Genomic DNA, 22738 nt, shown 5'->3' on the forward strand with positions numbered 1-22738 from the left:
TTAACCTGGGGGTGGGGAATAGGGACATTCATGAACTTTTTCTTTTTAAGTTTTTTGATAAATCCATTTAATTCAGGCAGCTAAGTAGTGAAGTGGATAGAATGCTTAGGTCTAAAATTCCCATGTCCTAAGCTCAAATACAGACCCAGATAATTAGTAGCTTGTGACCTTAGATAAGTCATTTTACCTCAGTTTTCTCAACTGTAAAATACAAATAATAATAGTACCTGGCTCTCAAAATCGCTTTGAGGATCAAGTAAGAGATTTGTAAAACAAAAGCTATAGTAAATCCTAGCTATTGTTATGTAACTGATTTCCTTTGTAAACCAATTTTGTTTATGCCTTTAAAAGCATTATTATGAAAAGAGATCTATATATCTAATAAGTGTCTGAGACCAGATTTCAATTTAAGACTTTTTGATTCCAGACCAGACATTCTATCCATTGAATTGTCTAGCTGCCCATTTTATAGATAAAGAAAAGGAGGTTGTGCAAGATTAAACTATTTCTCCAAGATCACACAAAGGCAGCAAATATTAGAGCCTGAATTCCAAATCAGCATTTTTGCCTCTAAATCTGTTACTGATAAAATATTAGAATAACTTCTTACAGGAAATTCTTTAAGTTGTGGTGATTGTAAAATATTTTAATATTTGTAGGATACTTTTGGATTCATAAATAATGATAATTCAAATGTCTTGCCACAATTCCTGACTATCTGATCTTTAGCAAAAGATATTAATGGTCTTATTCCCCCACCCCACCCCCAAGTTTCTGCACTTGGAAAAGATTTGGGGCTAATAGCTGAGGACTCATGCATACCATGGAATTGGATCAGACTTTGGATTTATTCACAGCACACCTATAAACTCCTCCCATGTCTGGCTGCATAAGGTGTGTGTGTGTGGAGGGGCAGGAATGAGGAGAGAAAAAAAAGGCAGTTATTCCTTTAGCTATTAGTCAAATGATTAAATTTCCCTCAATCGACCTCATTATATAAATGAATCTTTTATTTGTCACGTTTCTCTTTCTTCAAGTTCCACCTTGCTCTTCATACCCCCCCCCAAAAAAAAATCCCAAACAAACTAGAATGGGCTCCTGAAATATGATTAAACAGGAGCTAAAAGTCCTAGGATGTTTGATCCTCAAAGGTTGAGGCCCATGCCAGCGAGACTTGTATAGTTTTTCATTACACCTTTCTCTCAGAGTAAGAAAGAATACTAGATAGACGTATCATGGATTGGATCCAAAGTGATCATTCTTGTGAATTTGTCCCTAGGAATCGATGAGTGTTCCATATTCACTACTCTGTTTATATATCTGAACACGAATCACAGAATTTTAGAGCTAGGGATGAATTAAAACCAAGTCCTGTCTCTTGCTGCTCTAACACTTTAGTCTGGATACTGAGGTTATTTCTTAGTATCCGTGCTGCCAGGTGACAGCCTCTCGGCAGCAAAGACCAGGCAGGCATTCCAAGCACAAAGGACACAGATTCCCCAGGAGGAGCTGAGACAAAAGTTGCTCAGGTCCTGATACACCGTCTTAGGGGTCAATTCCAAGGACCAAGGCCACTAATTTACGTATTTTTCCTCCCTCGATCCCAGCCCTACCCACTCTCTAGCCCCCAGTTTTTGATGAACAGACTCAAACATTCCCCATTTCTGAACCACCGAACTTAATCTGGAGTTTTACTTCTATTTCTACCCCACCCAGGAGATTCAGATTTTGAGGATGGGAGACGACCTAGCTTCCCGATCCCACCCACCTCCCCGCCCCCTCGTGCTTCCTTAGTTTAATCCAGGCACTGCTATTTTATACTGAGTGGCCAGAGAGGATTCAGCAGTCCATCTGGGTTTGTTAAATCCTATTTATCTACTTAACTCCGCAGCCCCCACTCCGAGCGCCCCTGCTTCCCATCTAAGTGCTTCCCCACCCCCATATTCTTCTCTGCCCACCTGGACTTGGAGCCGAAACCCCCCGACCCAGAAAAAACCTCGGGCGGTGGGGAAGGGTAAATCCTGGGGGAGGAGAGGGTTACCAAAAAAAAAAAAAAAAAAAAAAAAAAAAAAAAAAAAACAGGGAAAGGGTCAATTGATCGATGTTTCGGTGTCAGGATCGGGTCAGTGAGACAGCAGGAACTGCCAGTAAGGACTCACACACTTAGTCCTCTTCGGGCTACCGCCTTCCCCCCTCCCCCCAGTCTCATCCCTCTACGGCCTAGAAAAGGGAAGCGAATAGTTTGCTAAAGAGGGGAGCTGGATCCTGTAGGGGGGAGGGAGTGGGGAGGGGTGTCTGCTCTCCCAAAGTGGGTGAGGGCGAAATCCGCCTATTTGAATTAGACTTGAATATAATCTCATCAAAGGGCCAGTCTGAGCCTCGCGCTTCCCAGTCCATCCTCTCTGTCTGCCTCCTTTCCTCTCTTTCCCCCCACCCCGCCTCCCATCCACCTCCTCCTTAAAATCTTCCTCCCCCCCCCCCCTCCTTACTGCAAAAGAAGTCCGACTGCTGCTGGGTGCGGGCTCCAGTCCGGCTGGTTGACTTACGGACCGACCAGCTGCTGCCCTTCTATCAGTGGATTCCTCCTGACCCCTCCTGGTTGCATCTCCATCAGCTCGGGGATCCCCCTCCCCTCTCCTCGAATCTGTCTCAACCTAGCCCCGCAGAGACTTTTTCCATTCTTCGCTCCGGACTTCCAGAAACTTTACGGGCGACTCAGGGCAGATGGATTTAGCCAACGGATCCCGCCGAAGCGGTTCCCACCTCCTCGTCCTCCAGCTCTTCCTGGTTTTTGGCTTTGGACCCGATTCGGCTGCCCCTAGGGCTGCTCTCCGAAAGGAAGGTAAAGAAAGTCGGGCTGCCCGCCCGCAGCCCTAACCCCTCAGTCCCCTGCGCCCCTGTCCGCAACTGCCCTTGCCCAGTAGAGCTGTTGGTGGAAAGAGGTGAATTGCGAGTATTCCAACAGTGCCAGGGGAGGGTACTGGGGTTCTAGTATCTGAGAGCCTGGAAAAGACTGTCCCTGCCCAGGTTCTCACCAGGTTGGCTCAAATGGTGCCAAGGATAAGTATTTGTTTAAAAGAATGACACATTTTTCCAGCTACAATTGAGAGGTGGGCGGGGGTCTGGAGAGAGGGTAGTTCTGTTTTGACTACAAAGAGCTAAGAGTTGGAGGAGTCTCCATGTGATCTCAATTACTTGGGCGCAGGCGGCTGAGGGAACGTGCGAAGCAGTAAGAAGCAGCTCATCTCTGTTTTAAACGTCTCGTTCGATCCACATTGTCCAGAAGCTAGCCATTCCCTAGGAAGCATCCGTGGGTTTCTTTGGAGGAGACTTTCTGATCCTCTTTCCTTCCGGGACAGAGATGCCCCCTTTGCTTGGAGGGAGGGTGATGTGGCTGATCTTTTCACGGCAGTGCTTGCAGAAGGCGGCTGCGTGGGTTTATTTCGCCGAGTTTGAATCCATGTCTTAGCAGCTTTTAAAGAAATATGTGTTAAATGAACTGTTTCGAAAATAACGGAAGACTTAGCGACTTGCAGTTTCAGGAGACATGTGCAGATGAGCTTGAGCGCTTGTGAAAAAGGAAAATCATACTCTTGGCTTGTTTACTTTTATTTTTGTCTATAAGCTTCGATTATAGTGTGGGGGGGAGGGGAAGATAGTTGAGAAAAGGAAAGTTCCAAATGAGAAAATGCTTCCTTATTAAGAGTTCCTGTTCTTTTTTTTTTTTTTTTTTTTTTTTTTTTTTGCTGAGACTATATTTAGAACACTCACAAATCTGTTTTTTCTTAGTTTACTTTGGTAAACGAGGTTGTCTTATGGGATTAATTATCTCTTTTAAACAATGGAAAACAATATGACTATTTCAGGGAAGTCTTCAAAACCTTACAGAAAGTGTAGTTTGTCTTCTTCTGTAAGAAAGAATGATTTAGAAAATGTATCAGACGGCAAAGAAAATCTTAGCATTTTCTCATATGGCTGCTTAAATATTTTAGATGTTCCTGAAATCTGACTTATTGCCTGTCAACCCAGAAAAACAGACTCACTCTATTATCACCTGTACATTCCCTGCCTCGAAATGAAGTCATTATCCTACTGTGTGCCATAAATAACACATGAACCCTTTTTACTTCCAGAGGATTCTATTCATTTTTCCAGATAAGATCAATAGTTGCTAAAAATGTAGTAAATTCTTTGTCCTGTTACACACACAAATATATTTTCAATGAAAAACTTCAAACTTCCCTTCCCAAATTATCATGTGACATGATTTATATTTTGCAAGTTGCATTCAAATGAACCTTTTTTTTTTTTTTTAACCTTTTAAATACTGTAGAGTTCAGTTTATGATTCTCCATGAATGATATGCGTGGCCCATTTTATTAATAGTTTTTATTTCTTTAAAAAAAAGTTCTTGAAGTAAACTTTGTAATAAAGATTGTGAAAGAATATAATCCTCATCCAGTTTTACTGGTCTCCTTTCTAATTCTTTGCTATTAGTTCAAAATTTGTAGTTGTGCAATTAAATATATTCTTGATAATCTGTCTACCTGTCTCTTAAAAAAATATTTTTTTCTAAGTTTTTATGGCATAATGGTTTATAGGTGAGGGACAGTTTTATATGCAGCTACTGATCTCACCCAAGCCAGTATTACAATTCCTGGTATCAGAAGACCTGGATTTTAATCTAGCTTTGATAACTAGCTGTAGGACTTTAAGCAAGTTATTTAATTTTTCTGAGCCTCAGTTTCCTCAAACACAAAACATTGCTTACCACACAGATTGCCCAATGTAACAAAAGAGGAAAATTATAAATGTTGGAGAGGATGTGGGAAAATTGGGACACCAGATTCAGCAATTCTGGAGAGCAATTTGGTATACCCAAAGGGGATACCCAAAGGTTGCCAAAGGGCAGTCAAACATGCATACCCTTTAATCCAGCAATACCATTACTAGATCTGTATCCCAAAAAGATCATAAAAAGAGAAAAGGAGCTATATGTGCAAAAATATTTATAGCATCCCTTTTCATGGTGGCAAAATATTGGAAATTGAAGAGATGCCTATCAGCTGGGGAATGGCTGAACAAGCTATGCTCTATGAATGTAATGGAATACTATTGTGCAATAAGAAACAATGAACAGGAAGATTTCAGAAAAACCTGGAAAGACTTGTATTAGTCGATGCTGAGTGAAATCAGCAGAACCAGGAAAATATTATACAAAATATTAGCAACTGACTTCACTCTTCTCAGCAACACAATGATCCAAGACAAGTACAAAGGACCAAGGAAAGAAATGCTATCCAAATCCAGATAAATAACTGATGGACTCCTAATGCAGATCAAAACATACTTTTTTCACTTATTTTAATATTTTTGTGTGTTTTCCCCCTTTTTAACTGTTTATTCTTTCACAACTGTGATTAATACAGAAATGTGTTTTATATGATAGCACATGTACAATCTATATCGAATTGCCTACCATTTTAGGAAGAGAAGAAAAGAAGGAAGAAAAATTTGAACTCAAAATCTTACAAAAATGAATGATAAAAATTGTCTTGACATATAATTGGGAAAAATGAAATACTATTTAAAAAAATAAAATGATAAATTCTTACAAGGACAGGGTAAGGATGCATCTTTGTGGCACTTAGTGAAGGCAGGAGAGATTTTCAAGTAGCATAGCTAAAGAGCAAAGAAACCCAATTCAAGAAGTGTCAAGAGTAGGTGTGATAGCACTTCACCTGAACCCTTCTCTGAGTAACCTCAGTTAATGATCAACATTTTAGGCTTTGGTCAACCTTAGGATTTTGGGAAGACAAAGATCTAGATTGAATGCCTGTGACCTTAGGCTAAACTTTTGGACAAAACTGTCTTTTTATTTAAAAATTAGAATCTATTAAACTTCACCTAAGAATCAGGAGAAGCTTTGCAGTGGATTCGTCCTTATATCTCTGAACTCCTAGAAGCTAAGGAACTAAAGGTTCCAAGTGATCTGCCCTAGCTATTGGAAGCAGAAGGACTCACACTATTTCCCTTGACCATAATAGTATGAAATTGATTATAATTAGATATCTCCACTGCACATTCCCTTTGGGAAAACAACATAGATATTATAGCTACTATTTGGATGATATTTGGGGGGAGGAAGGGTTGACAAGGCTATAGAAGGAATATTGAGCTGGGAATGGGGAGAACCAGGTGTAGTGAAGTAATCCAGTGATAAGACAGTTGGGAAAATTCCAAGCTGATATCAATATCCAAGACTATGGAACCCACTCTGAACCTAAATCAGTGCTTTGAATATAGTGAGGACTTAGCAAATATCTGTTGGATGAATGAATGAATGGAGAAGAATGGATTTGGCCTGAAGAGTTCTATGCTATTATAGTTATTACCTTTGTGACCTGAGCAAGTCACAATCTTTCTGAATCTCAGTTTCCTCATCTATAAAATAAAACTTGTTGGCAATAACACTTGCATTGCTTATCTCTTAGACTTGTTGTGAGGAAAGTAACTTTATATTTTAAAGCACTGTATAAAGATGAATAATGCTGCTGCTGAAATACTAGCACCCACATGATTAGTTTGTACATTACAGTATGTGCCCTGCCAAGGAAATTAGTAACTCTTAACCTTGTCTGAAAAACATTTTTATCAATGCTTCATGAAGGACTCAGGTGTTGGAGTATAAATTTCTGATTTAAAATTATTTGTCTTCTAAGAGAAGAAGGCAACATTTTGTATCAATTCCCATTTCAGGTGCACAAATGCTTCTGGGCTTGTGCTTCTAAAATGTGATTTCATAACATAATAATTCTCAAGTATTTTTATGTTTTTTTTCAAAGTAGAGCTCATATAGAACTTTTTTTTTTTGTAATCAGGAAGGACCTCAGAGACCATTCAATCCAACTTATACCTGAACATAATTCTCCTCTACAATATACCTGACAAGGATCCAAGCAGATTTTGCTTAAAACTCTCTTTAGTGTTAAGGGAAGCCTTGGAATGGAAATAAGGAGGGAATAGGCCTTTATTAGCCTAATATGTACCAGGTATTTTGGTAAGCACTTTACAGATATCTCATCTGATTATTCATTTTCTCCTAGGAAACTTATTCTATATTCCATTTTAGATAGCTCTAATTATTTGTAAGTCTTTCCTTATGTCAAACCAAAAGTTTTTTGTTTTTGTTTTTCAACTTCTACTGAACAACTCCTAATCCTGACCTCTAGAGTCAAGCAGAAAAAAATTAAATGTCTCTTCCACATGAGAGCATTCTTCATAATATTTGCAGACAGCTGTCATGTTTTACTTCTTGTCCAAGCTAAACACTCTCAGTTTCTTCTATTAATCAACATGCGACCCACTTTCAAGGCTCTTCACTATATATTGTTTGCCCTGAACACCTTCCATTTTATTAGTGTCTTCCCTAAAATAGGGTGCCCATAACTAAAAGTGGTATTCCACTGATACTTTGATTGGGATAATTTTACCTGCTTAATCTTCCTAGGTGACATAGCTCCCTTAATTCAGCCTCTCCACTTGCCTTTCAGATGCCTCGAACTGAACGTCCAGTAGACATCTCAAACCCCGCATGTTTCAAATCAGACTCATTATCTTCCCCCCTAAACCCGCTCCCATTCCTTTGACAATGTTACCTTTCTAGTGCAGGCCCTCCTAAATTCATGCCTGAACTATATTGAAATAGCCCGAAATAGATTTTCTTCCCTCATGTATATCCATACCCTGATTCATCCTCCATTTAGCCATTAGTGATTTTCCTAAAGTATAAGTTCATCTGTGGTACCCCTCTAATAAACTTTAGTGGCTGTCTATTTCTTCCAGAAACAAATAAAAAATGTTCCATTTATAGTTCACCGTATTTGATAACCTAACCCCTCCTTCCTTTCCAGTTTTCTTACTCCCCACAACATATTCTGATTCAGTGACCCAAATCTCCTGGCTGTACTACAAACAAAACTTCTAGCTTCATCTCCCAGCTCTCAGCTGGTTATTCCCATATCCTTGGTTCCCTTCAAGTTCCAACTAAAATCCCTTCTTTTCCTGGAAAGACTTACTTGAACTGATGCTGAGTGAAGTGACCAGAATCAGAACACTGTATACAGAATAGCAACATTGAATGATGATCTAATATGATAGACTTAGTTCTTTTCAACAATACAATGATTCAAGACAGTTCCAAAAGACTCATGATGGAAAATGTTATCCACGTCCAGAGAAAGAACTGTGGAGTCTGAATGTAGCTCAAAGCATACTATTTTCACTTTTTTTTTTGTTTTTCTTTCACATGATTTTATCCTTTTGTTCTGATTCTTCTTTTATAACATGATTAATGTGGAAATACATTTAATGTGATCATATGTTATAACCTATATTGGATTGATTGCTGTTGAAGATGGAGAAAGGGAAAGAAAGGAGAAAGATTCAGAACTCAAAATATTATGAAAATGAATGTTGAAAACTGTCTTTACATGAAAATGGAATATCTATATCTATCATCTAAACTATTAAGTGCAAAAATAAAAAATCAAATATTAAACTTTAAATAAAATCCCTTTTTATTTTACTGGAAGCTTTCCCCATCCATTCTTAATTCTAGTGCTTTCTCTCTGTTAATTATTTCCTATTTATCCTGTATGTAGCATCCTTTGTTTATGTTTGTTTGCCTGTTTTCTCCCCCATTAGAATGTAAACTCTTTGCAGGTAGGGACTGTCTTTTCTCTCTTTTTGTATTCCCAGTCCTTAACATAGTGCTAAGCACATAGTAGGTACTTAATGAATGTTGCAGGTATTTATTAATAAATGTTGGATTGAGCTATGCCTAGTGAAAGAACTCTGAGAGATGACTAAGAACCATTACATTGAATTCCCAATCCCTATATTTTTGCCTGCCTGCATTTTGGATTTCCTTCACAGGCTAATTGTACAACATTTCAGAGTCTGATTCTTTTTGTGCAGCAAAATAACGGTTTGGTCATGTATACTTATTGTGTATCTAATTTATACTCTAATATATTTAACATCTACTGGTCATTCTGCCATCTAGGGGAGGGGAAAAATTGGAACAAAAGGTTTGGCAATTATCAATGTTGTAAAATTATCCATACATATAACTTGTAAATAAAAAGCTATGAAATAAATAAAAAGAAAAAAAAGAAAAAAAGAGAAAAAAATCCTGGATTTATTGATCTTTCCCTAATATTTTTAGGAAAGTAAAATCTAGAAGATATCAAGGGATCCTTGGAGAAAATAAATCATTGAAGGACAGCATTAAGCGTAACAAATGGTGGAAAAGGGAATTTAAGAGAGACAGACAGAGACAGATACAGAGACTCCTTCCATATCCCTTCCTAGTTCCCTGAAGGTGGTAGAAGAAAACACTGGTGTGTGTGTGTGTGTGTGTGTGTGTGTTTGGAAGGGAGAAGGGAGAAGGAAAGAAAAGGAGTTTAGGTAATTTTCCTTGTTTGAAGTTTTCATGATAGCTTAGAGTGACAAAGGTAATCCATCTCTGGCTCCCTCCTCAGGAGCGTTCTTCCCTTTTCTCCCACACTATTCCCAAAAGGCTGGCTCAGGTGACCTTTTTTGCCTAGGAAAGAAAGTGACCTGACCACTCCTACTACGATGCAGTAGATTTCTCTTTCTTTCCCTCCCCGACAACTTTGTGCTTATAGCTCTCATATGCTGCCAGGGAATACTCTCTAATTTATTATCTTTCAAGTAATTTCATCTCAATGACTTTTTTTTTTGCTGGATGTTCAAGTCACCCTTGACATGATATTATGGTATATTTATGATATCCCACAGAAAAGAAAAATATAGTCTCAGTACTTCTTTAGGTCACAAGGAGAATAGGATTCATATTCAGACATTGTAAGGTAGGGACGCACTCATATAATAATACAGTGGGACAGCAGTTCATCTCTCCAGCTCACTAAAAAGGGTGTCCTATGGTAGGCTTGAAAATTCATGTCAGCATGAATAGGGACTAATAGACTCTAGATGAAGAAAGGGATATGCTTTTGCAGGCCTAGCCAATATAGATACTTATTTGTTTTGCTGGATGATACATGTTTGTTACAAAGGAGGGTTTTGTTTTAGAAGCAGTAGGTTAGTGGGCAAGATAGATAAATGCAAAAAAAGATTGTTAATAAAACATTTTAAAGAAATGAATAGAAAGTAACATTGTGTCCAAGAAAACACCTAGATCAGTTTTGTAACTGCCTTATTAAATGTCACAAATATATACTTTTTTACAAAGAGACCAAAAAACAAAAACAAAAACTGTTCATCACAAAAGGTCAACTTCTTAAATAAGCCTCTTGTCTCTTTTTTATATATTGAAGCATTTGTGTAAATGATTAAAATCACAATTAAAAAGAAAATGTTTTAAAGAAAACTAGGCATGTTAGAGGCAATATAGCATAGTAGAGAGAGTGTTGGAATCAAGAAGACCTGGATTCAAATTCCATCAGACAGTTAGCTAACAGACAGTTAGCATTTGTGTGCATGGCCAAGTCACTTAACCTTAGTTACTTAATTCAACTTAATTCTCAGTTTCTTTATTTGTAAAATGGAGATAATGATACCTGCCTTTCAGGATTATTGCAAAGATCAAATGCAATAGCATATGTGAAGTGCTGGGTAAGTTGTTATTATTGTTGTGCAAGCACACTTGTACTCCACATCTGCTTTCTAGTGAAAATTTATTAACAATTCATTTAATTATACAAACATATAGTCTGTACAGAGCTAGTCAGGAGATGACAAAAAAAGATGGAAAAGTCCCTCCTTTTTTCAAAGTACAGAGATAAATTGATTTTGCTGAATGTGGCATTTTGACAATGTGATTGCTAGTGTCTCTGAACTTGCTTTTCCTAGAGAATTCTTGGCAAGTGGGATCAGTCGTTCAGCCCTTTCTCACATCCAGAATAACAAGCACTGCACCCAAATGAAAGTTAGCCAGATTCATATATATATATATATATATATATATATATATATATACACACATACACTTTAAAAACCTTTAAAAATACTGTATAGACCAGAGCTTCTTAAGCTTTTTCTACTCATGACCCTTTGAGAAATTTTTATGTAACTTGGGGTAAATATAGGTATATAAAATAGTTGTACAAATCAAATGTTTATTGATATTAAATCATAATTTCATGACCCCCACATTCAGTTAAAGACCCACAGTTTAAGAAGTTTTGATGTAGACATGAACTATTATCATGGTTATTACCAATATTTAGCCAGACATACTCCATGATCAATAGAAATCCCTGTGAAAACAATCATCGTTGGGACTTTTGAGTCTTTATCACAGTCTCTAGTTAAAAAAAAAAATACAACCCTCATCCCAAAACAAACACACACACACACAAAATAAAAACAAAAACAGAAAACTGACCAGAATGGTAGAAGATGGGTAACTAGTGGAATTAGCTCTAAGCAGAGACTAGTCAAGGTAAAATGGCCAGGACCTAAATTAATAGATGGGCTCTCAGGTTTGCTGTCTTTGCCTAAAGCTTTTATTGTTCTTTTTATTCATTTCTAGCGTCTAGCACAGAACTAGCATAGAAATCCTAGAATATTATGAGAGTTGAAAGGGACTGTAGAGATTGCTATCATCAATGGATGAAGAAACTGAGGTTCAATGATGTTTATGACTTACCAAAGGTCTCTCTTTCCTGAATAATGGGCTTTTGATGATGAAGGTAATAGAAAGAACACCCTGGCTGGCAATAGAGGTTATGTTACTTCAGTTTTAATCTTAAAAAATTGCTTGTTGATTTGACTTGAATAGATATTTATGAAGTTCCTACTTTATTTTAAGCTTTGTGCTAAGTACTGAGAATACAAGGACAAAATGGAATAATCCCTGCCCTGAAGGAGCTTATGTTCTGCTGAGGGAAGTAATATGTTCACATATTAGTAATTTTAAATATATATGAGTGTGCATGTTTGTGTATATATATATATATATATGTGTGTGTGTGTATGTGTGTGTGCGTGTGTGTACACATAGAATTATGTACATTTGTGTGTATATATGTGAATACACAATTGTACATATATATGTATATGTTTATGTATATACATTTGTATGGCATGGTATGGCATCGTATACTAGGGAGAACCTGGGTTCAAGTACTGGCTGCATGAGCCCAGGTAAGTCATTGAATATGCATCTGGGAAACCAGCGAATTCTTTAAATCAGTACTTGATTTATTATTTTGTTGTCTGTCTAGACTTAAGAAAATGATGGAGACAATGCTTATAATTCAAATTAAACTTCAAAATGAGTCATTTGTCCATTTCTCCTCCTGGTTAAATATTTATCAGCACACCCATGCCTAGCTATGTAGAATTATAAATTGCAAGGTTGCAGTGTCCAGGTGCTAATCTTTAAAGGAGGTAAAGGAAGCTTCCTCACAGGGAATTTCCTATTTCAGTGAAATAGCATATCCCTCAAAAAATGCAAAATAATTTGAGGGCTGGGGAGTTGGTGCTAGCATCTGGGGGGAGGCAATCAGGAAAAGTTTCTTGGAGAAGTGAGTTCACTGTAAGCAAGGGTGACAGTCTGGGGAGGGAGATGTGAAATGATTTCTGATCATTTTTCTAAGACATTTCTCCTCCCAGGCTGAATGCTTTCCTTAGGCAGGTGATTCTAAACTGAAGGGAAATCATTTTTGAGTTGTGCATTTGGAATGAACAAATTCTACAGCTTTGTGTCAGTTGCTGTTTGCTTAACATTGCGATTGTCTTTTAACATTTATGTCATTTCTCTCCATCTGGATTATAAACCCCTTGGAAATCAGGGATGGTGTCTTTTGTAGTCTGTCTTTGTCTATCCAGTACTAGCCCAGTGGTCCATACCCAGGAAGCCCTCAGTAAATGTTTCTTGATGATGCTTTCAGCAGCTTCTGTTTTCTTGAGAAAATAGCAGCTACACACACCCCACCTCTCCACTGTCACCCTTTGCCACTTTGTTTCCATAAGTATCTTCAAAGAAATAGATTTTTTTTCTCATTTGTGCATTTCTGTTCCTCTGACTCTGATTTTGAATTATGGTTGTATATATCTAATAACCTCTAACAGATTGAAAGTTTCTTGAGGGCAGGGATCTTGCCTCATTTATCTTTATATTTCTTTCAGGCTTTGACAGGGCTTTCTATACAGTATTAGGTCTAATAAATATTTGCTAAGTCAATGTTCTCTTTAGCCTAGATCTTAGGGATTTGGTGGTGGTGGTGGCTTCATATGATTTGAAGTGGGCAGGTTGGGAGAGGAAACGTTTCTCAGTTTGTTTCCATAGATAAGAGTAACTTAGCCAAAATGGGCCATATTCTATCACTGCCACTCTTGATCCCCTTCACACATAGAAGGCTTTGATCATTTAAAATTCTCTTGGGGTTTTGACTGTCTTTCTGCTGATCAGATGAACTAATTCAAAATGATCCCAAGATGCCTTGGATTTAGATGCTTTAACCATAGGCTGAGAATAAACCTGAAACTGAGACTAAGATGGGAAAGGGAAAAATTCTTACTACCCCACCTAGGTTTTATAGAATAGACACAAGATATTATACTTAAGAAATGCTTTTTCATTCATTCATTCATTCATTCATGTATGTGGCACTTTAAGGATTAAAGTTTACTATATGTTCATTATTTCCTTTAGTGATACCTAGCATTTATGTAGTGTTTGAGTGATTGCAAAGTGCTACACAAATATCTCATTTGATCTTCATAACAGCTTTGAATATAACACTTTGGGTCTGTTCTCTATAAGAGCTTTTCTCCTCATCTCAGCCTCAGTTTTTAGCCTATGTCTAAAACCCAAGACATCTTTTAAATTAGGATAGTTATTATTATTCCCATTTTACATTATGAGTAATCTGAGGCAAACAGCAGTCAGATAACTTAGCCAGCATCATGCAGCTAATAAATATCTGAGGCTGAAATTGAACTGCATCTTCCTGACTCCAAACTCAGTGCTCTCTCCACTATGCCACCTTGCTGCCTAGGATCATTTGACCCCCACAGCAACACTATGAGGTAAATGCTACAGGTATTATCACATCTCAAAGATGAGGAAACAAGTTCTTAGAAGTTGATGGTCCCACAGCTGGTCTCAGAGGAAAGATCTGAGCCTTGACTGAGACCTAGCCACAGACTTGATTTTTTCTCAAAATATCATGATTCCTCTCTTAATGTTTTGCTGGAAGATCAGCTGTTGATGGGGACATTTAATACACAAAATAAACATTTCTTCCTTCAATTCAAAATTTATTTTTTACTGAAGTCATGCCAAATCTGGCAGAGGGAGGTGTAGACCTGGACTGGAAATTTGATTATGGCAGAAGGAATAATAACAAACAATAAAAACAACTCCCACTAATGTAACATTGTGATGTCATCTGCTCCATGAGCCCTTGGAACAATTAAAGAATTTTTGTTTTGTACTTGAGAGGATCTGTGACCTCATGGAGGCAGAATCAGGATCACAGACAGAGAATTGAAAGGGACCTTAAAGAGCATTGACTCAAAACTTCCTTTTTTTACAAATAGGTAAACTGAGATCCAGAGAAATAAAGAATTGTCCATGTGAGAGTACCCAGATCCTTAGATTCCAAACCTAGCATTCTTGACACTTGCCTTTCTCTTCAAGTGATACAACAAGAGTAATACAATAATGACAACTATTAATAGCTAATATATCATTTATTAGTATTGGTATTATTAGCTAATGAGTTTTATAATAATATTTATTCTTATCATTACTCATTAGTAGCATTACTCTTACTAAGCTGCTGCCTATATAGAAATTTAAACTTTACAAAGCACTTTACAAGTATTATCTCACAACAATTTTGAGAGGTAGTTACTATTATTTCCCCCATTTTTACAAATGAGAAAATCTAGGCAAATAGAGATTAAGTGATTTGTCCAATATCACTACCTAAGAAGTATCTGAAGGAGAAATTTGGACTCATGTGTTCCTGACTCCAGACACTGCACTCTATCACCCCATCAAGGATTCTATTCATTCCCATCCTATCCAATTTTTGTCCATATTCTCCAGTAAATCCCACATAAGTAATCTGCTCATAGAATCTGAGGTCTTCCTCTAACACAGAGGAATTTCTAAATTTTTTTTGGTGTCCTGAACCTGTCTGCTGAAGTCCAATGGACATTAATTAAACTGCACAGATTACCAAGGAAACCAATTATGTTGAAACTGGTTATGAAAATATTTTTTAAACAAGCTTATGGATGCCAATTTGAAGAATTCAGGATAAATCTTTTAATATTTTGTGTTAAAAGAACAGGTGTAATACCTAGCTTTCCCATTATTCTTTGCTCTTATTTTATATGTGACAGACTCACCTTCTTTTCTGATCACACATTTGTGGTAAAATATTTTTACTTAATTTTTTACATGTGAGTCAACATTGTTAATAAGCTGCAGCCTAGCTAGCTTCATTGTCCCCTATGCCTCTCTGAGTATTATAATCCCCAGATGAAGAGAATGATCAAGATAAGTGAAGGGGTTTGGAACCATGCTATACCAGGATCTGTTGAAGGAACCAGGAATGTTCTTTTTAAATTAGAGACGACAAGATGGGAGTGGGGAGAAGGATGAGGAAGGCAGGGCATGATTGCTGACTTCAAATATTTAAAGAATTATCATATGGAAGAGAGCTGGGACTTTTTCTATTTAGGCCCCAAAGATAGAAGCAAATCGGAACAGTAGATTGAAGTATCAGACAGATTTGAATACAGTTTGAGAAAAAACTTCCTATCAATGCATTGAAGATACTACCTCAGGAGATAGTGAGCTTCTCCTTATGGAAAATCTTCTAGTGCAACCTGAATGACCATTTATCAGAGATGTCATAGAGAGAATTTCTGATTCAAATTGGAAACCTTACAAATCTCAAATCTTGTGATTCCTATGAAAGAACAAATGGTGATGAAAATCACACAACAGTGATTTGGAGTCTCTTCTCTCCAGTACATTACACTGTCTCAGTTCTTCATTTATCATGTGAACTCTTCTCAGAGTTCACTTCCAGGACTAATTTTGAGGAAAACTAAAACTGTATTTTTTTTCCTACAATACCTAGCCCACATCTCACCTTAGGGATCTGATGTAGTCAGGCCTTTCTGTTCCCCTCTTTAAAAATCTCTTCTTGGATCTATCATGCACAATAAGGAATGAATCTTTTGGCAGAGTGTGATTAGAATTCTGGACCTGGAGTTAGGAACATTCATCTTCATGACTTCAAATCTGGCTTCAGATACTAGCTGTGTCTACCTGAGAAAGTCACATACTCTTGTTTGCCTCAATTTCTTATTTATAAAAGGAGCTGGAGAAGGTAATGGAAAACTACTCTAGTCACTTAGCTAAGAAAACCTAAAATGGGTCAACCATAACTGAAAAATGACTGAACAACAACAGATAGAGTATCAACTCTTGCCTTCCCTTCCTACTCCCAGTCCCATCAACCACACCTCCCCCATCCACTCACACAAAGAAGGCAGATGGACAGGTTGGGGGATGGGGCAGGATGGGGCAGGCATATAAACAGATAATTCAGGCCAATCAATAAGTTAAATTCATATACACACATCTAATTCAATAATATTTGTCAAAAGTCTACTATGGTCACAATTCTCCAATAACTTAATACTTTGCTATCTCTTTCTGTTGTAGAAGTGAACCTATGTTCTCAGAAGCTACCAGTAGCAGAACTCAAATTTTTTAAAGCTCTTATCAAGCTGGAACAAATCCTCACAAAGGCTTCAGTGTCTGTTGTCCCAGGATCAGCTTAATTTAGCTTAAAGAAAGGCTCTTCTTTAGAAGGATGGCAACTAATTCATGGTTTGTGTTTGTTTGTTGTTGTTTTGACTACAATCATTCACAAGGATCTAAGGGCTGCAATCTGCATTGGTGAGCTGAGCATTACCCTAAGAAAACTGCACTTCCTTATAATTTAAAGTATGCTGAATCAATACACTTAATATCCCTGCCCCAATACACTCCCCAAATATTCTTATACTCCTCTAGTTGCACATTGCTCTTTATCAAGTCCCTTTTATTCCTTTCTCCAAGGTGGTTTTTAATGCTCATTCGAATTCAGTTTTACCTGGGCAAAAAAGTGTCTTGTGAATGGAATGGGGACAATATGGTTTGGCAAGAAATAATGAATATACAGATTTCAAAGCCACATGGGAAAATTAGCATAAACTAATGTGCAGTGAAATTTGAAAAAAAGAGGAATAATATATGCAATATATTATAAATAATATAATGTAAATGAGAAGTTTACTAAAAAGGATATGAACTCCAAATAAATAAAAAATTTATAATAGTTTGGGAGGCCAGATAATGAAACATTATTTTCTTTTCAAAGCAGAGAATTGGGGACTACCGGGACAGAATGCTACAAAGTCATCATATCAGGATTTTTTTTTATTCAACTGTTTTTCTCTGTGACAGGGAAAAATTCAGTTTTCAGATGAAGAGGCAGAAATTAGATGATGTGATATAAAACTAAATGTAATATAAAACTAAAACTGTTTTAATGTAATGAAGAGGAGCCCCACAGTGTGTTTTCTGTTGATTGTTTCTTTCATTTCAATATGACCTCCTACACAGCTACTTATACCTAATGAAAAATCTGGGGACAAGACTTACTTGAAGTATTCAGTTCATCTGAGACAACCATTATCAACTATTCTACCTTATTTTCTAGAAAAAATAGGAGTCATATAGGATTTTGAGATTTTTCTTAAACATTGCTTTTTATTTTCCTTTTTAATAAACTTTTCCTTTTTCACTTCTGCTCTTCTCCTTCCTTTTCCTCTTCCTCTTCTTCCCTTTTTGTTCCTTAAAATAAAAGACTAAATGATGCTCAATAATGTCAAGATGTGGTCTCTCCTGCATTTTATAACTTAAGAAGGATAGAGAGAAGATCAAGAAAAATCCAGCAGATTAAAAGTGGTGGAAATCATATTCTTAGATTAAAAATAGGAGGTGTAGGGATGATTTAATCTGGAGAAGGCTAAGGGGATTTACAAATAAGGAAGAATTTCCTTTCAATGTATGATGTGGGTTATGTTTCCAAGGGAGGTTACAAGGTCAACCATTTTTGTAATTTTTTTTAAAGAGAAAGGCTTTCATTCTCCAATTGAAAAATGGTCAAAGGATATGAACAGACAATTCTCAGATGAAGAAATTGAAACTATTTCTAGTCATATGAAAAGATGCTCCAAGTCATTATTAATCAGATAAATGCAAATTAAGACAACTCTAAGATACCACTACACACCTGTCAGATTGGCTAAGATGACAGGAAACAATAATGTTGGATTGCTGGAGGGGATGCGGGAAAACTGGGACATTGATGCATTGTTGGTGGAGTTGTGAAAGAATCCAACCATTCTGGAGAGCAGTTTGGAATTATGCTCAAAAAGTTATCAAACTGTGCATACCCTTTGATCCAGCAGTGTTACTACTCGGCTTATATCCCAAAGAGATCATAAAGAAGGAAAAGGGACCTGTATGTGCACGAATGTTTATGGCAGCCCTTTTTGTAGTGGCTAGAAACTGGAAACTGAGTGGATGCCCATCAGTTGGAGAATGGCTGAATAAATTGTGGTATATGAATATTATGGAATATTATTGTTCTGTAAGAAATGACCAGCAGGATGATTTCAGAAAGGCCTGGAGAGACTTACACAAACTGATGCTGAGTGAAATGAGCAGGACCAGGAGATCATTATATACTTCAACAACAATACTATATGATGACCAGTTCTGATGGCCCTGGCCATCCTCAGCAACGAGATCAACCAAATCATTTCCAATGGAGCAGTAATGAACTGAACAGTTACACAGTGAAAGAACTCTGGGAGATGACTAAAAACCATTACATTGAATTCCCAATCCCTATATTTTTGCCCATCTGCATTTTTGATTTCCTTCACATGCTAATTGTACAATATTTCAGAGTCTGATTCTTTTTGTACAGCAAAATAACAGTTTGGTCATGTATACTTATTGTGTATCTAATTTATATTTTAATATATTTAACATCTACTGGTCATCCTGACATCTGGGGGAGGAGGTGGGGGGTAAGAGGTAAAAAATTGAACAAGAGATTTGGCAATTGTTAATGCTGTAAAATTACCCTTACATATAACCTGTAAATAAAAGGCTATTAAATAATATATATATATATATATATATATATATATATATATATATATATATATATAATAAAGAGAAAGGCTTTGTTTCCCTTACAAGATGATGGTATTTTTTCTAACTATGTGCAGAGAGCTAGAAAACTACTATGCATCATACTCCCCAAAGTGGTGTTGATGTGAACATTTTTTTTTGGTCCATTGGTTGGGGCTAGTTTCAAAGGGTGTCATTGTGGATAAAACTTAGGAATAGAAAATGTTCTGTCAATATTAAGACAATAAGGAAATGTCAGCTGTTGTTATTTTGAAGCCCATTCTCCCCCTCCATCCCAAGATGAAGTTCAGGAACCCCATGAAATTTGTGCAGCCTGAGTTGGAGAGGTCAAATAACCAGAATCAGGATGAGATGCTTGTTGGACCCAAGACAAAGTCTGCGAAGTGCTTTTCTGTGTATTACTCATTGTTCACATGAGATTTTGAGTTTTCACAGTTGAACATGCTATTTGAATTACCACAAAACAAATAATGATATCACATGGGGAATGGCTATTGTAGAATCAAAGATATGTACAGGAGGTGATGCAGTCTGGAAAATCTCATAGGGAGGGGAAGATTACCAAAAGAATAGAAAGAACCACAGATAATATCAATCCTATTCCAAAGAGAAGATTGAAAATATCAATAATTATTAATATTTCTACCTACTTTTTCACCTTTATATGATTTTATTAGGTTGAATTACATGTGGTATTGAGAATATCGATAAAAGTATAAGAAACAATTGTCTGCAGTAAAAGATGTCTTTAAAGTCACTTTTGACAATAAAAATCAGGGAATTTAACTACTATGATTGTTGTTTGTTGACTGCTTTAAAAAATACTTATGATTTGATAGTGTAAAAGTTAGAGACTCCAACAGGGATTCTACCAGACATGTGATCATATAAGATTCCTGAACAAATTTCCTTCAAGAATTTACGTACACTGATTATCTGAAAATTAGCATTAAGTGAGGCACAAAATAGGGAGATAGATGCTTGCAAATATATTCTCCCCTCCCAATAGACTACTTTACACAAGTCCAAATAGGACTAGAATTTGCTATACATGATAAGTTCCTACAAATGGTCTTATTTGCACAAGATTTGTGCTAATTACATTAAATTCTTTCACAATGCTATCGCTGCTCAAATTAGAATTATTTAACGGCATACATAGGAAAAACAAAATGGAAGAAAAAAATTCTGTTGTCTAGAGTATGCCCACTGGCTGATCCATGTTAAAAGATCAGTGTATGTTTTGGGGAGAAGAGCTACAAATGGATTATGTGACAGGTCCCAGAACTGAAAAGGAAGGAGATAAATGGGTTGCATTTGAGAAATGATGCAGTGCTTTTAATAATCCCAAACAGTCATTTTTCAACATATATTTCCTTAATTATATTTAGATTTGGAATACTACAGTGCCTGAGGAATGAAAATTTTTGCTAATGGAGAAATACATGGTTGGTACAAGTTAGCTGTAGCTTTTTTCCATTGGTAACCTGTACTCAGAAATGGTTTTCCTTCTTTATTCTCCCAGTGTGTTACATGCTAAGTCGTTATCTAACTTGCCTACTCTGAGTCCTGTTTCTCCATTTTAGCCCTCTGAATTGATGGAACTTTTCTTAAAGTTGGGATGAAAGAATGCTAATGTCTGATCAATGTTCATTAGATAGACATATTAATATAACTAAGAACAATATTTGATATGGGAGCAGTGTATCAGAAAGTTAAAGGAAATCTATCACTGTTTACTATTATTCCATTCTCAATGATATATTAATTTTCTCATCTATATATTGGGGATACTAATGTCTGAGACTCATTGGAGAATAAAAGTGCTCTGTGATGTATGAGGTATTATGCAAGTATACGAAATACTATATTGAATAATAATAATATAATTTTTAAAATATTGGCCAGATCAATTGATTTTGTATTTTTTAATTTGACAATCTCGGCTTAAAAAACAATTCTTTTATTGCATTTATCTGACTTACAATACCGATCAGTTTAAACTTAACACTTCTGTTTGCTGACAGGGCAGCTAAAACACTGGATCAGATTTAATGGAATGCTAATGCTATTTATTTTTCTTGGTGCAATAAGTTTATATTAGCCATTTAATGGTTTACATTGTACAAAAGGAGTTGTATCAGCAGTCACTTTTGTGCAACATCTGGACAGTTGAAAACATAATACTTATATACAACCTGAGCTTAAAGCCTTCCTTGGACAGATGGCTAATTTTATTGATCTAATCCTACACTTAGGAATCAAATCCCATGATCCTTTGCTAGTTGGGAATAAACACTGAAATAAATGAGATGGATGATAGCTGTGAATTAAGTGACTAAAAAACTGCATTGGTAAATTGAATATAGTATAGTTTACTACCAAGGCATTTCCTCTCATTTTATGGAAATTTTAAATTAATGAAACCAGAAAGTAATTAAGATAATATTCTGTCTAGCCCTAAAGTTCCATGATTCTAATCAATGGGTTAAATAGAGAAAATGTGTAATGCATTTATGATAAGACTAGAATTTCAGAAAACATTTCTGAAGGGTATTTTGTATCCCTTAGGCAAAAATATAGGTCTTAATAGAACAAATTATTCAGGGAGAAATAGACTTTTACATAGGAGATACATTTTTAAACATCAAAGACTTTCTTAACTAGGAAAAAAGAATTCTCACCTCATCTTCCAACTCATCTAATTCTCTTTCTTGCTAGCCTTCATAAATTTGTGGAATATACAGTTTTCTGTGTAACATTTTCTCCCTTGTTTCTTTTGGGATTAGTTTCTTCATCTGTAAAATGAGTAGCTTGTTACTATTATTTCAAAGGGCTTTCTCCTTTCTATTGGCATTCTCCACTGACCCTCTTGTGCCAAGCCAGATTCTACAAGACACATATGGTTGCCTCCTAGCCCTGGATGGTGCTTTCTATCTGATTGGTTTTAAACTTTGCCATAGGCTAATTAAATCTATAGTACATCTTGAGCTTCTTTTCTAAGTGGACTTTGATAGTTCCATGGCTTCCTAAAAACATGGGGAAAACAAGGATGACTCTCCTGATATTCACACCTTGATCATTTGCTATCTCTATTTTTATCCTCAGCAGGGTGCTGACTCACTATTGGATTTTTTTTTGTACCTTAAAATGGTATTTCCTGCACCTGACCTTGGTAGTGACAGCAGCATGTTTGGACCGGGATAAACCTGGATTCAAGCACTCCCACATTTGATACTTCCTTTCTAGGTGACCACGGGCAGATCATTGATCTTTCTGAACCTCAATTTCTTCATTTCTAAAATCAGGATAGTATTTACTACCTAAGGTAGTTGTGAGGAGCAAATGAGATAACATACGCAGACTTCAAAACTCTGTATAAATATCAATTACTATTACTATTGTTCATTAGATATCCTTTTTTTTTTTTATATAAGTGCT

The 22738-nt window shown here is 36.5% G+C and overlaps 1 protein-coding gene across 4 annotated transcripts in view; it reads left to right on the forward strand.

The window, feature by feature from the left end:
* The first annotated feature begins 2510 nt into the window (after positions 1-2510).
* The window catches only part of EGFLAM (EGF like, fibronectin type III and laminin G domains), a 232492-nt gene continuing 212264 nt past the window's right edge, over positions 2511-22738 (forward strand). For 2 of the 4 annotated variants that reach the window (XM_023496126.2, XM_023496127.2), the window contains exon 1: positions 2514-2842. In XM_023496126.2, the coding sequence (XP_023351894.1) occupies positions 2725-2842 (118 nt within the window). In that variant the 5' untranslated portion in view covers positions 2514-2724. Of the gene's footprint in view, positions 2843-22738 lie in introns of all 4 variants that reach the window. The other 2 variants (XM_031964296.1, XM_031964290.1) reach the window with 2 other exon arrangements.

This window comes from Sarcophilus harrisii, chromosome 1 (assembly GCF_902635505.1).
Source record: "Sarcophilus harrisii chromosome 1, mSarHar1.11, whole genome shotgun sequence".
Classification (NCBI taxonomy): domain Eukaryota; kingdom Metazoa; phylum Chordata; class Mammalia; order Dasyuromorphia; family Dasyuridae; genus Sarcophilus; species Sarcophilus harrisii.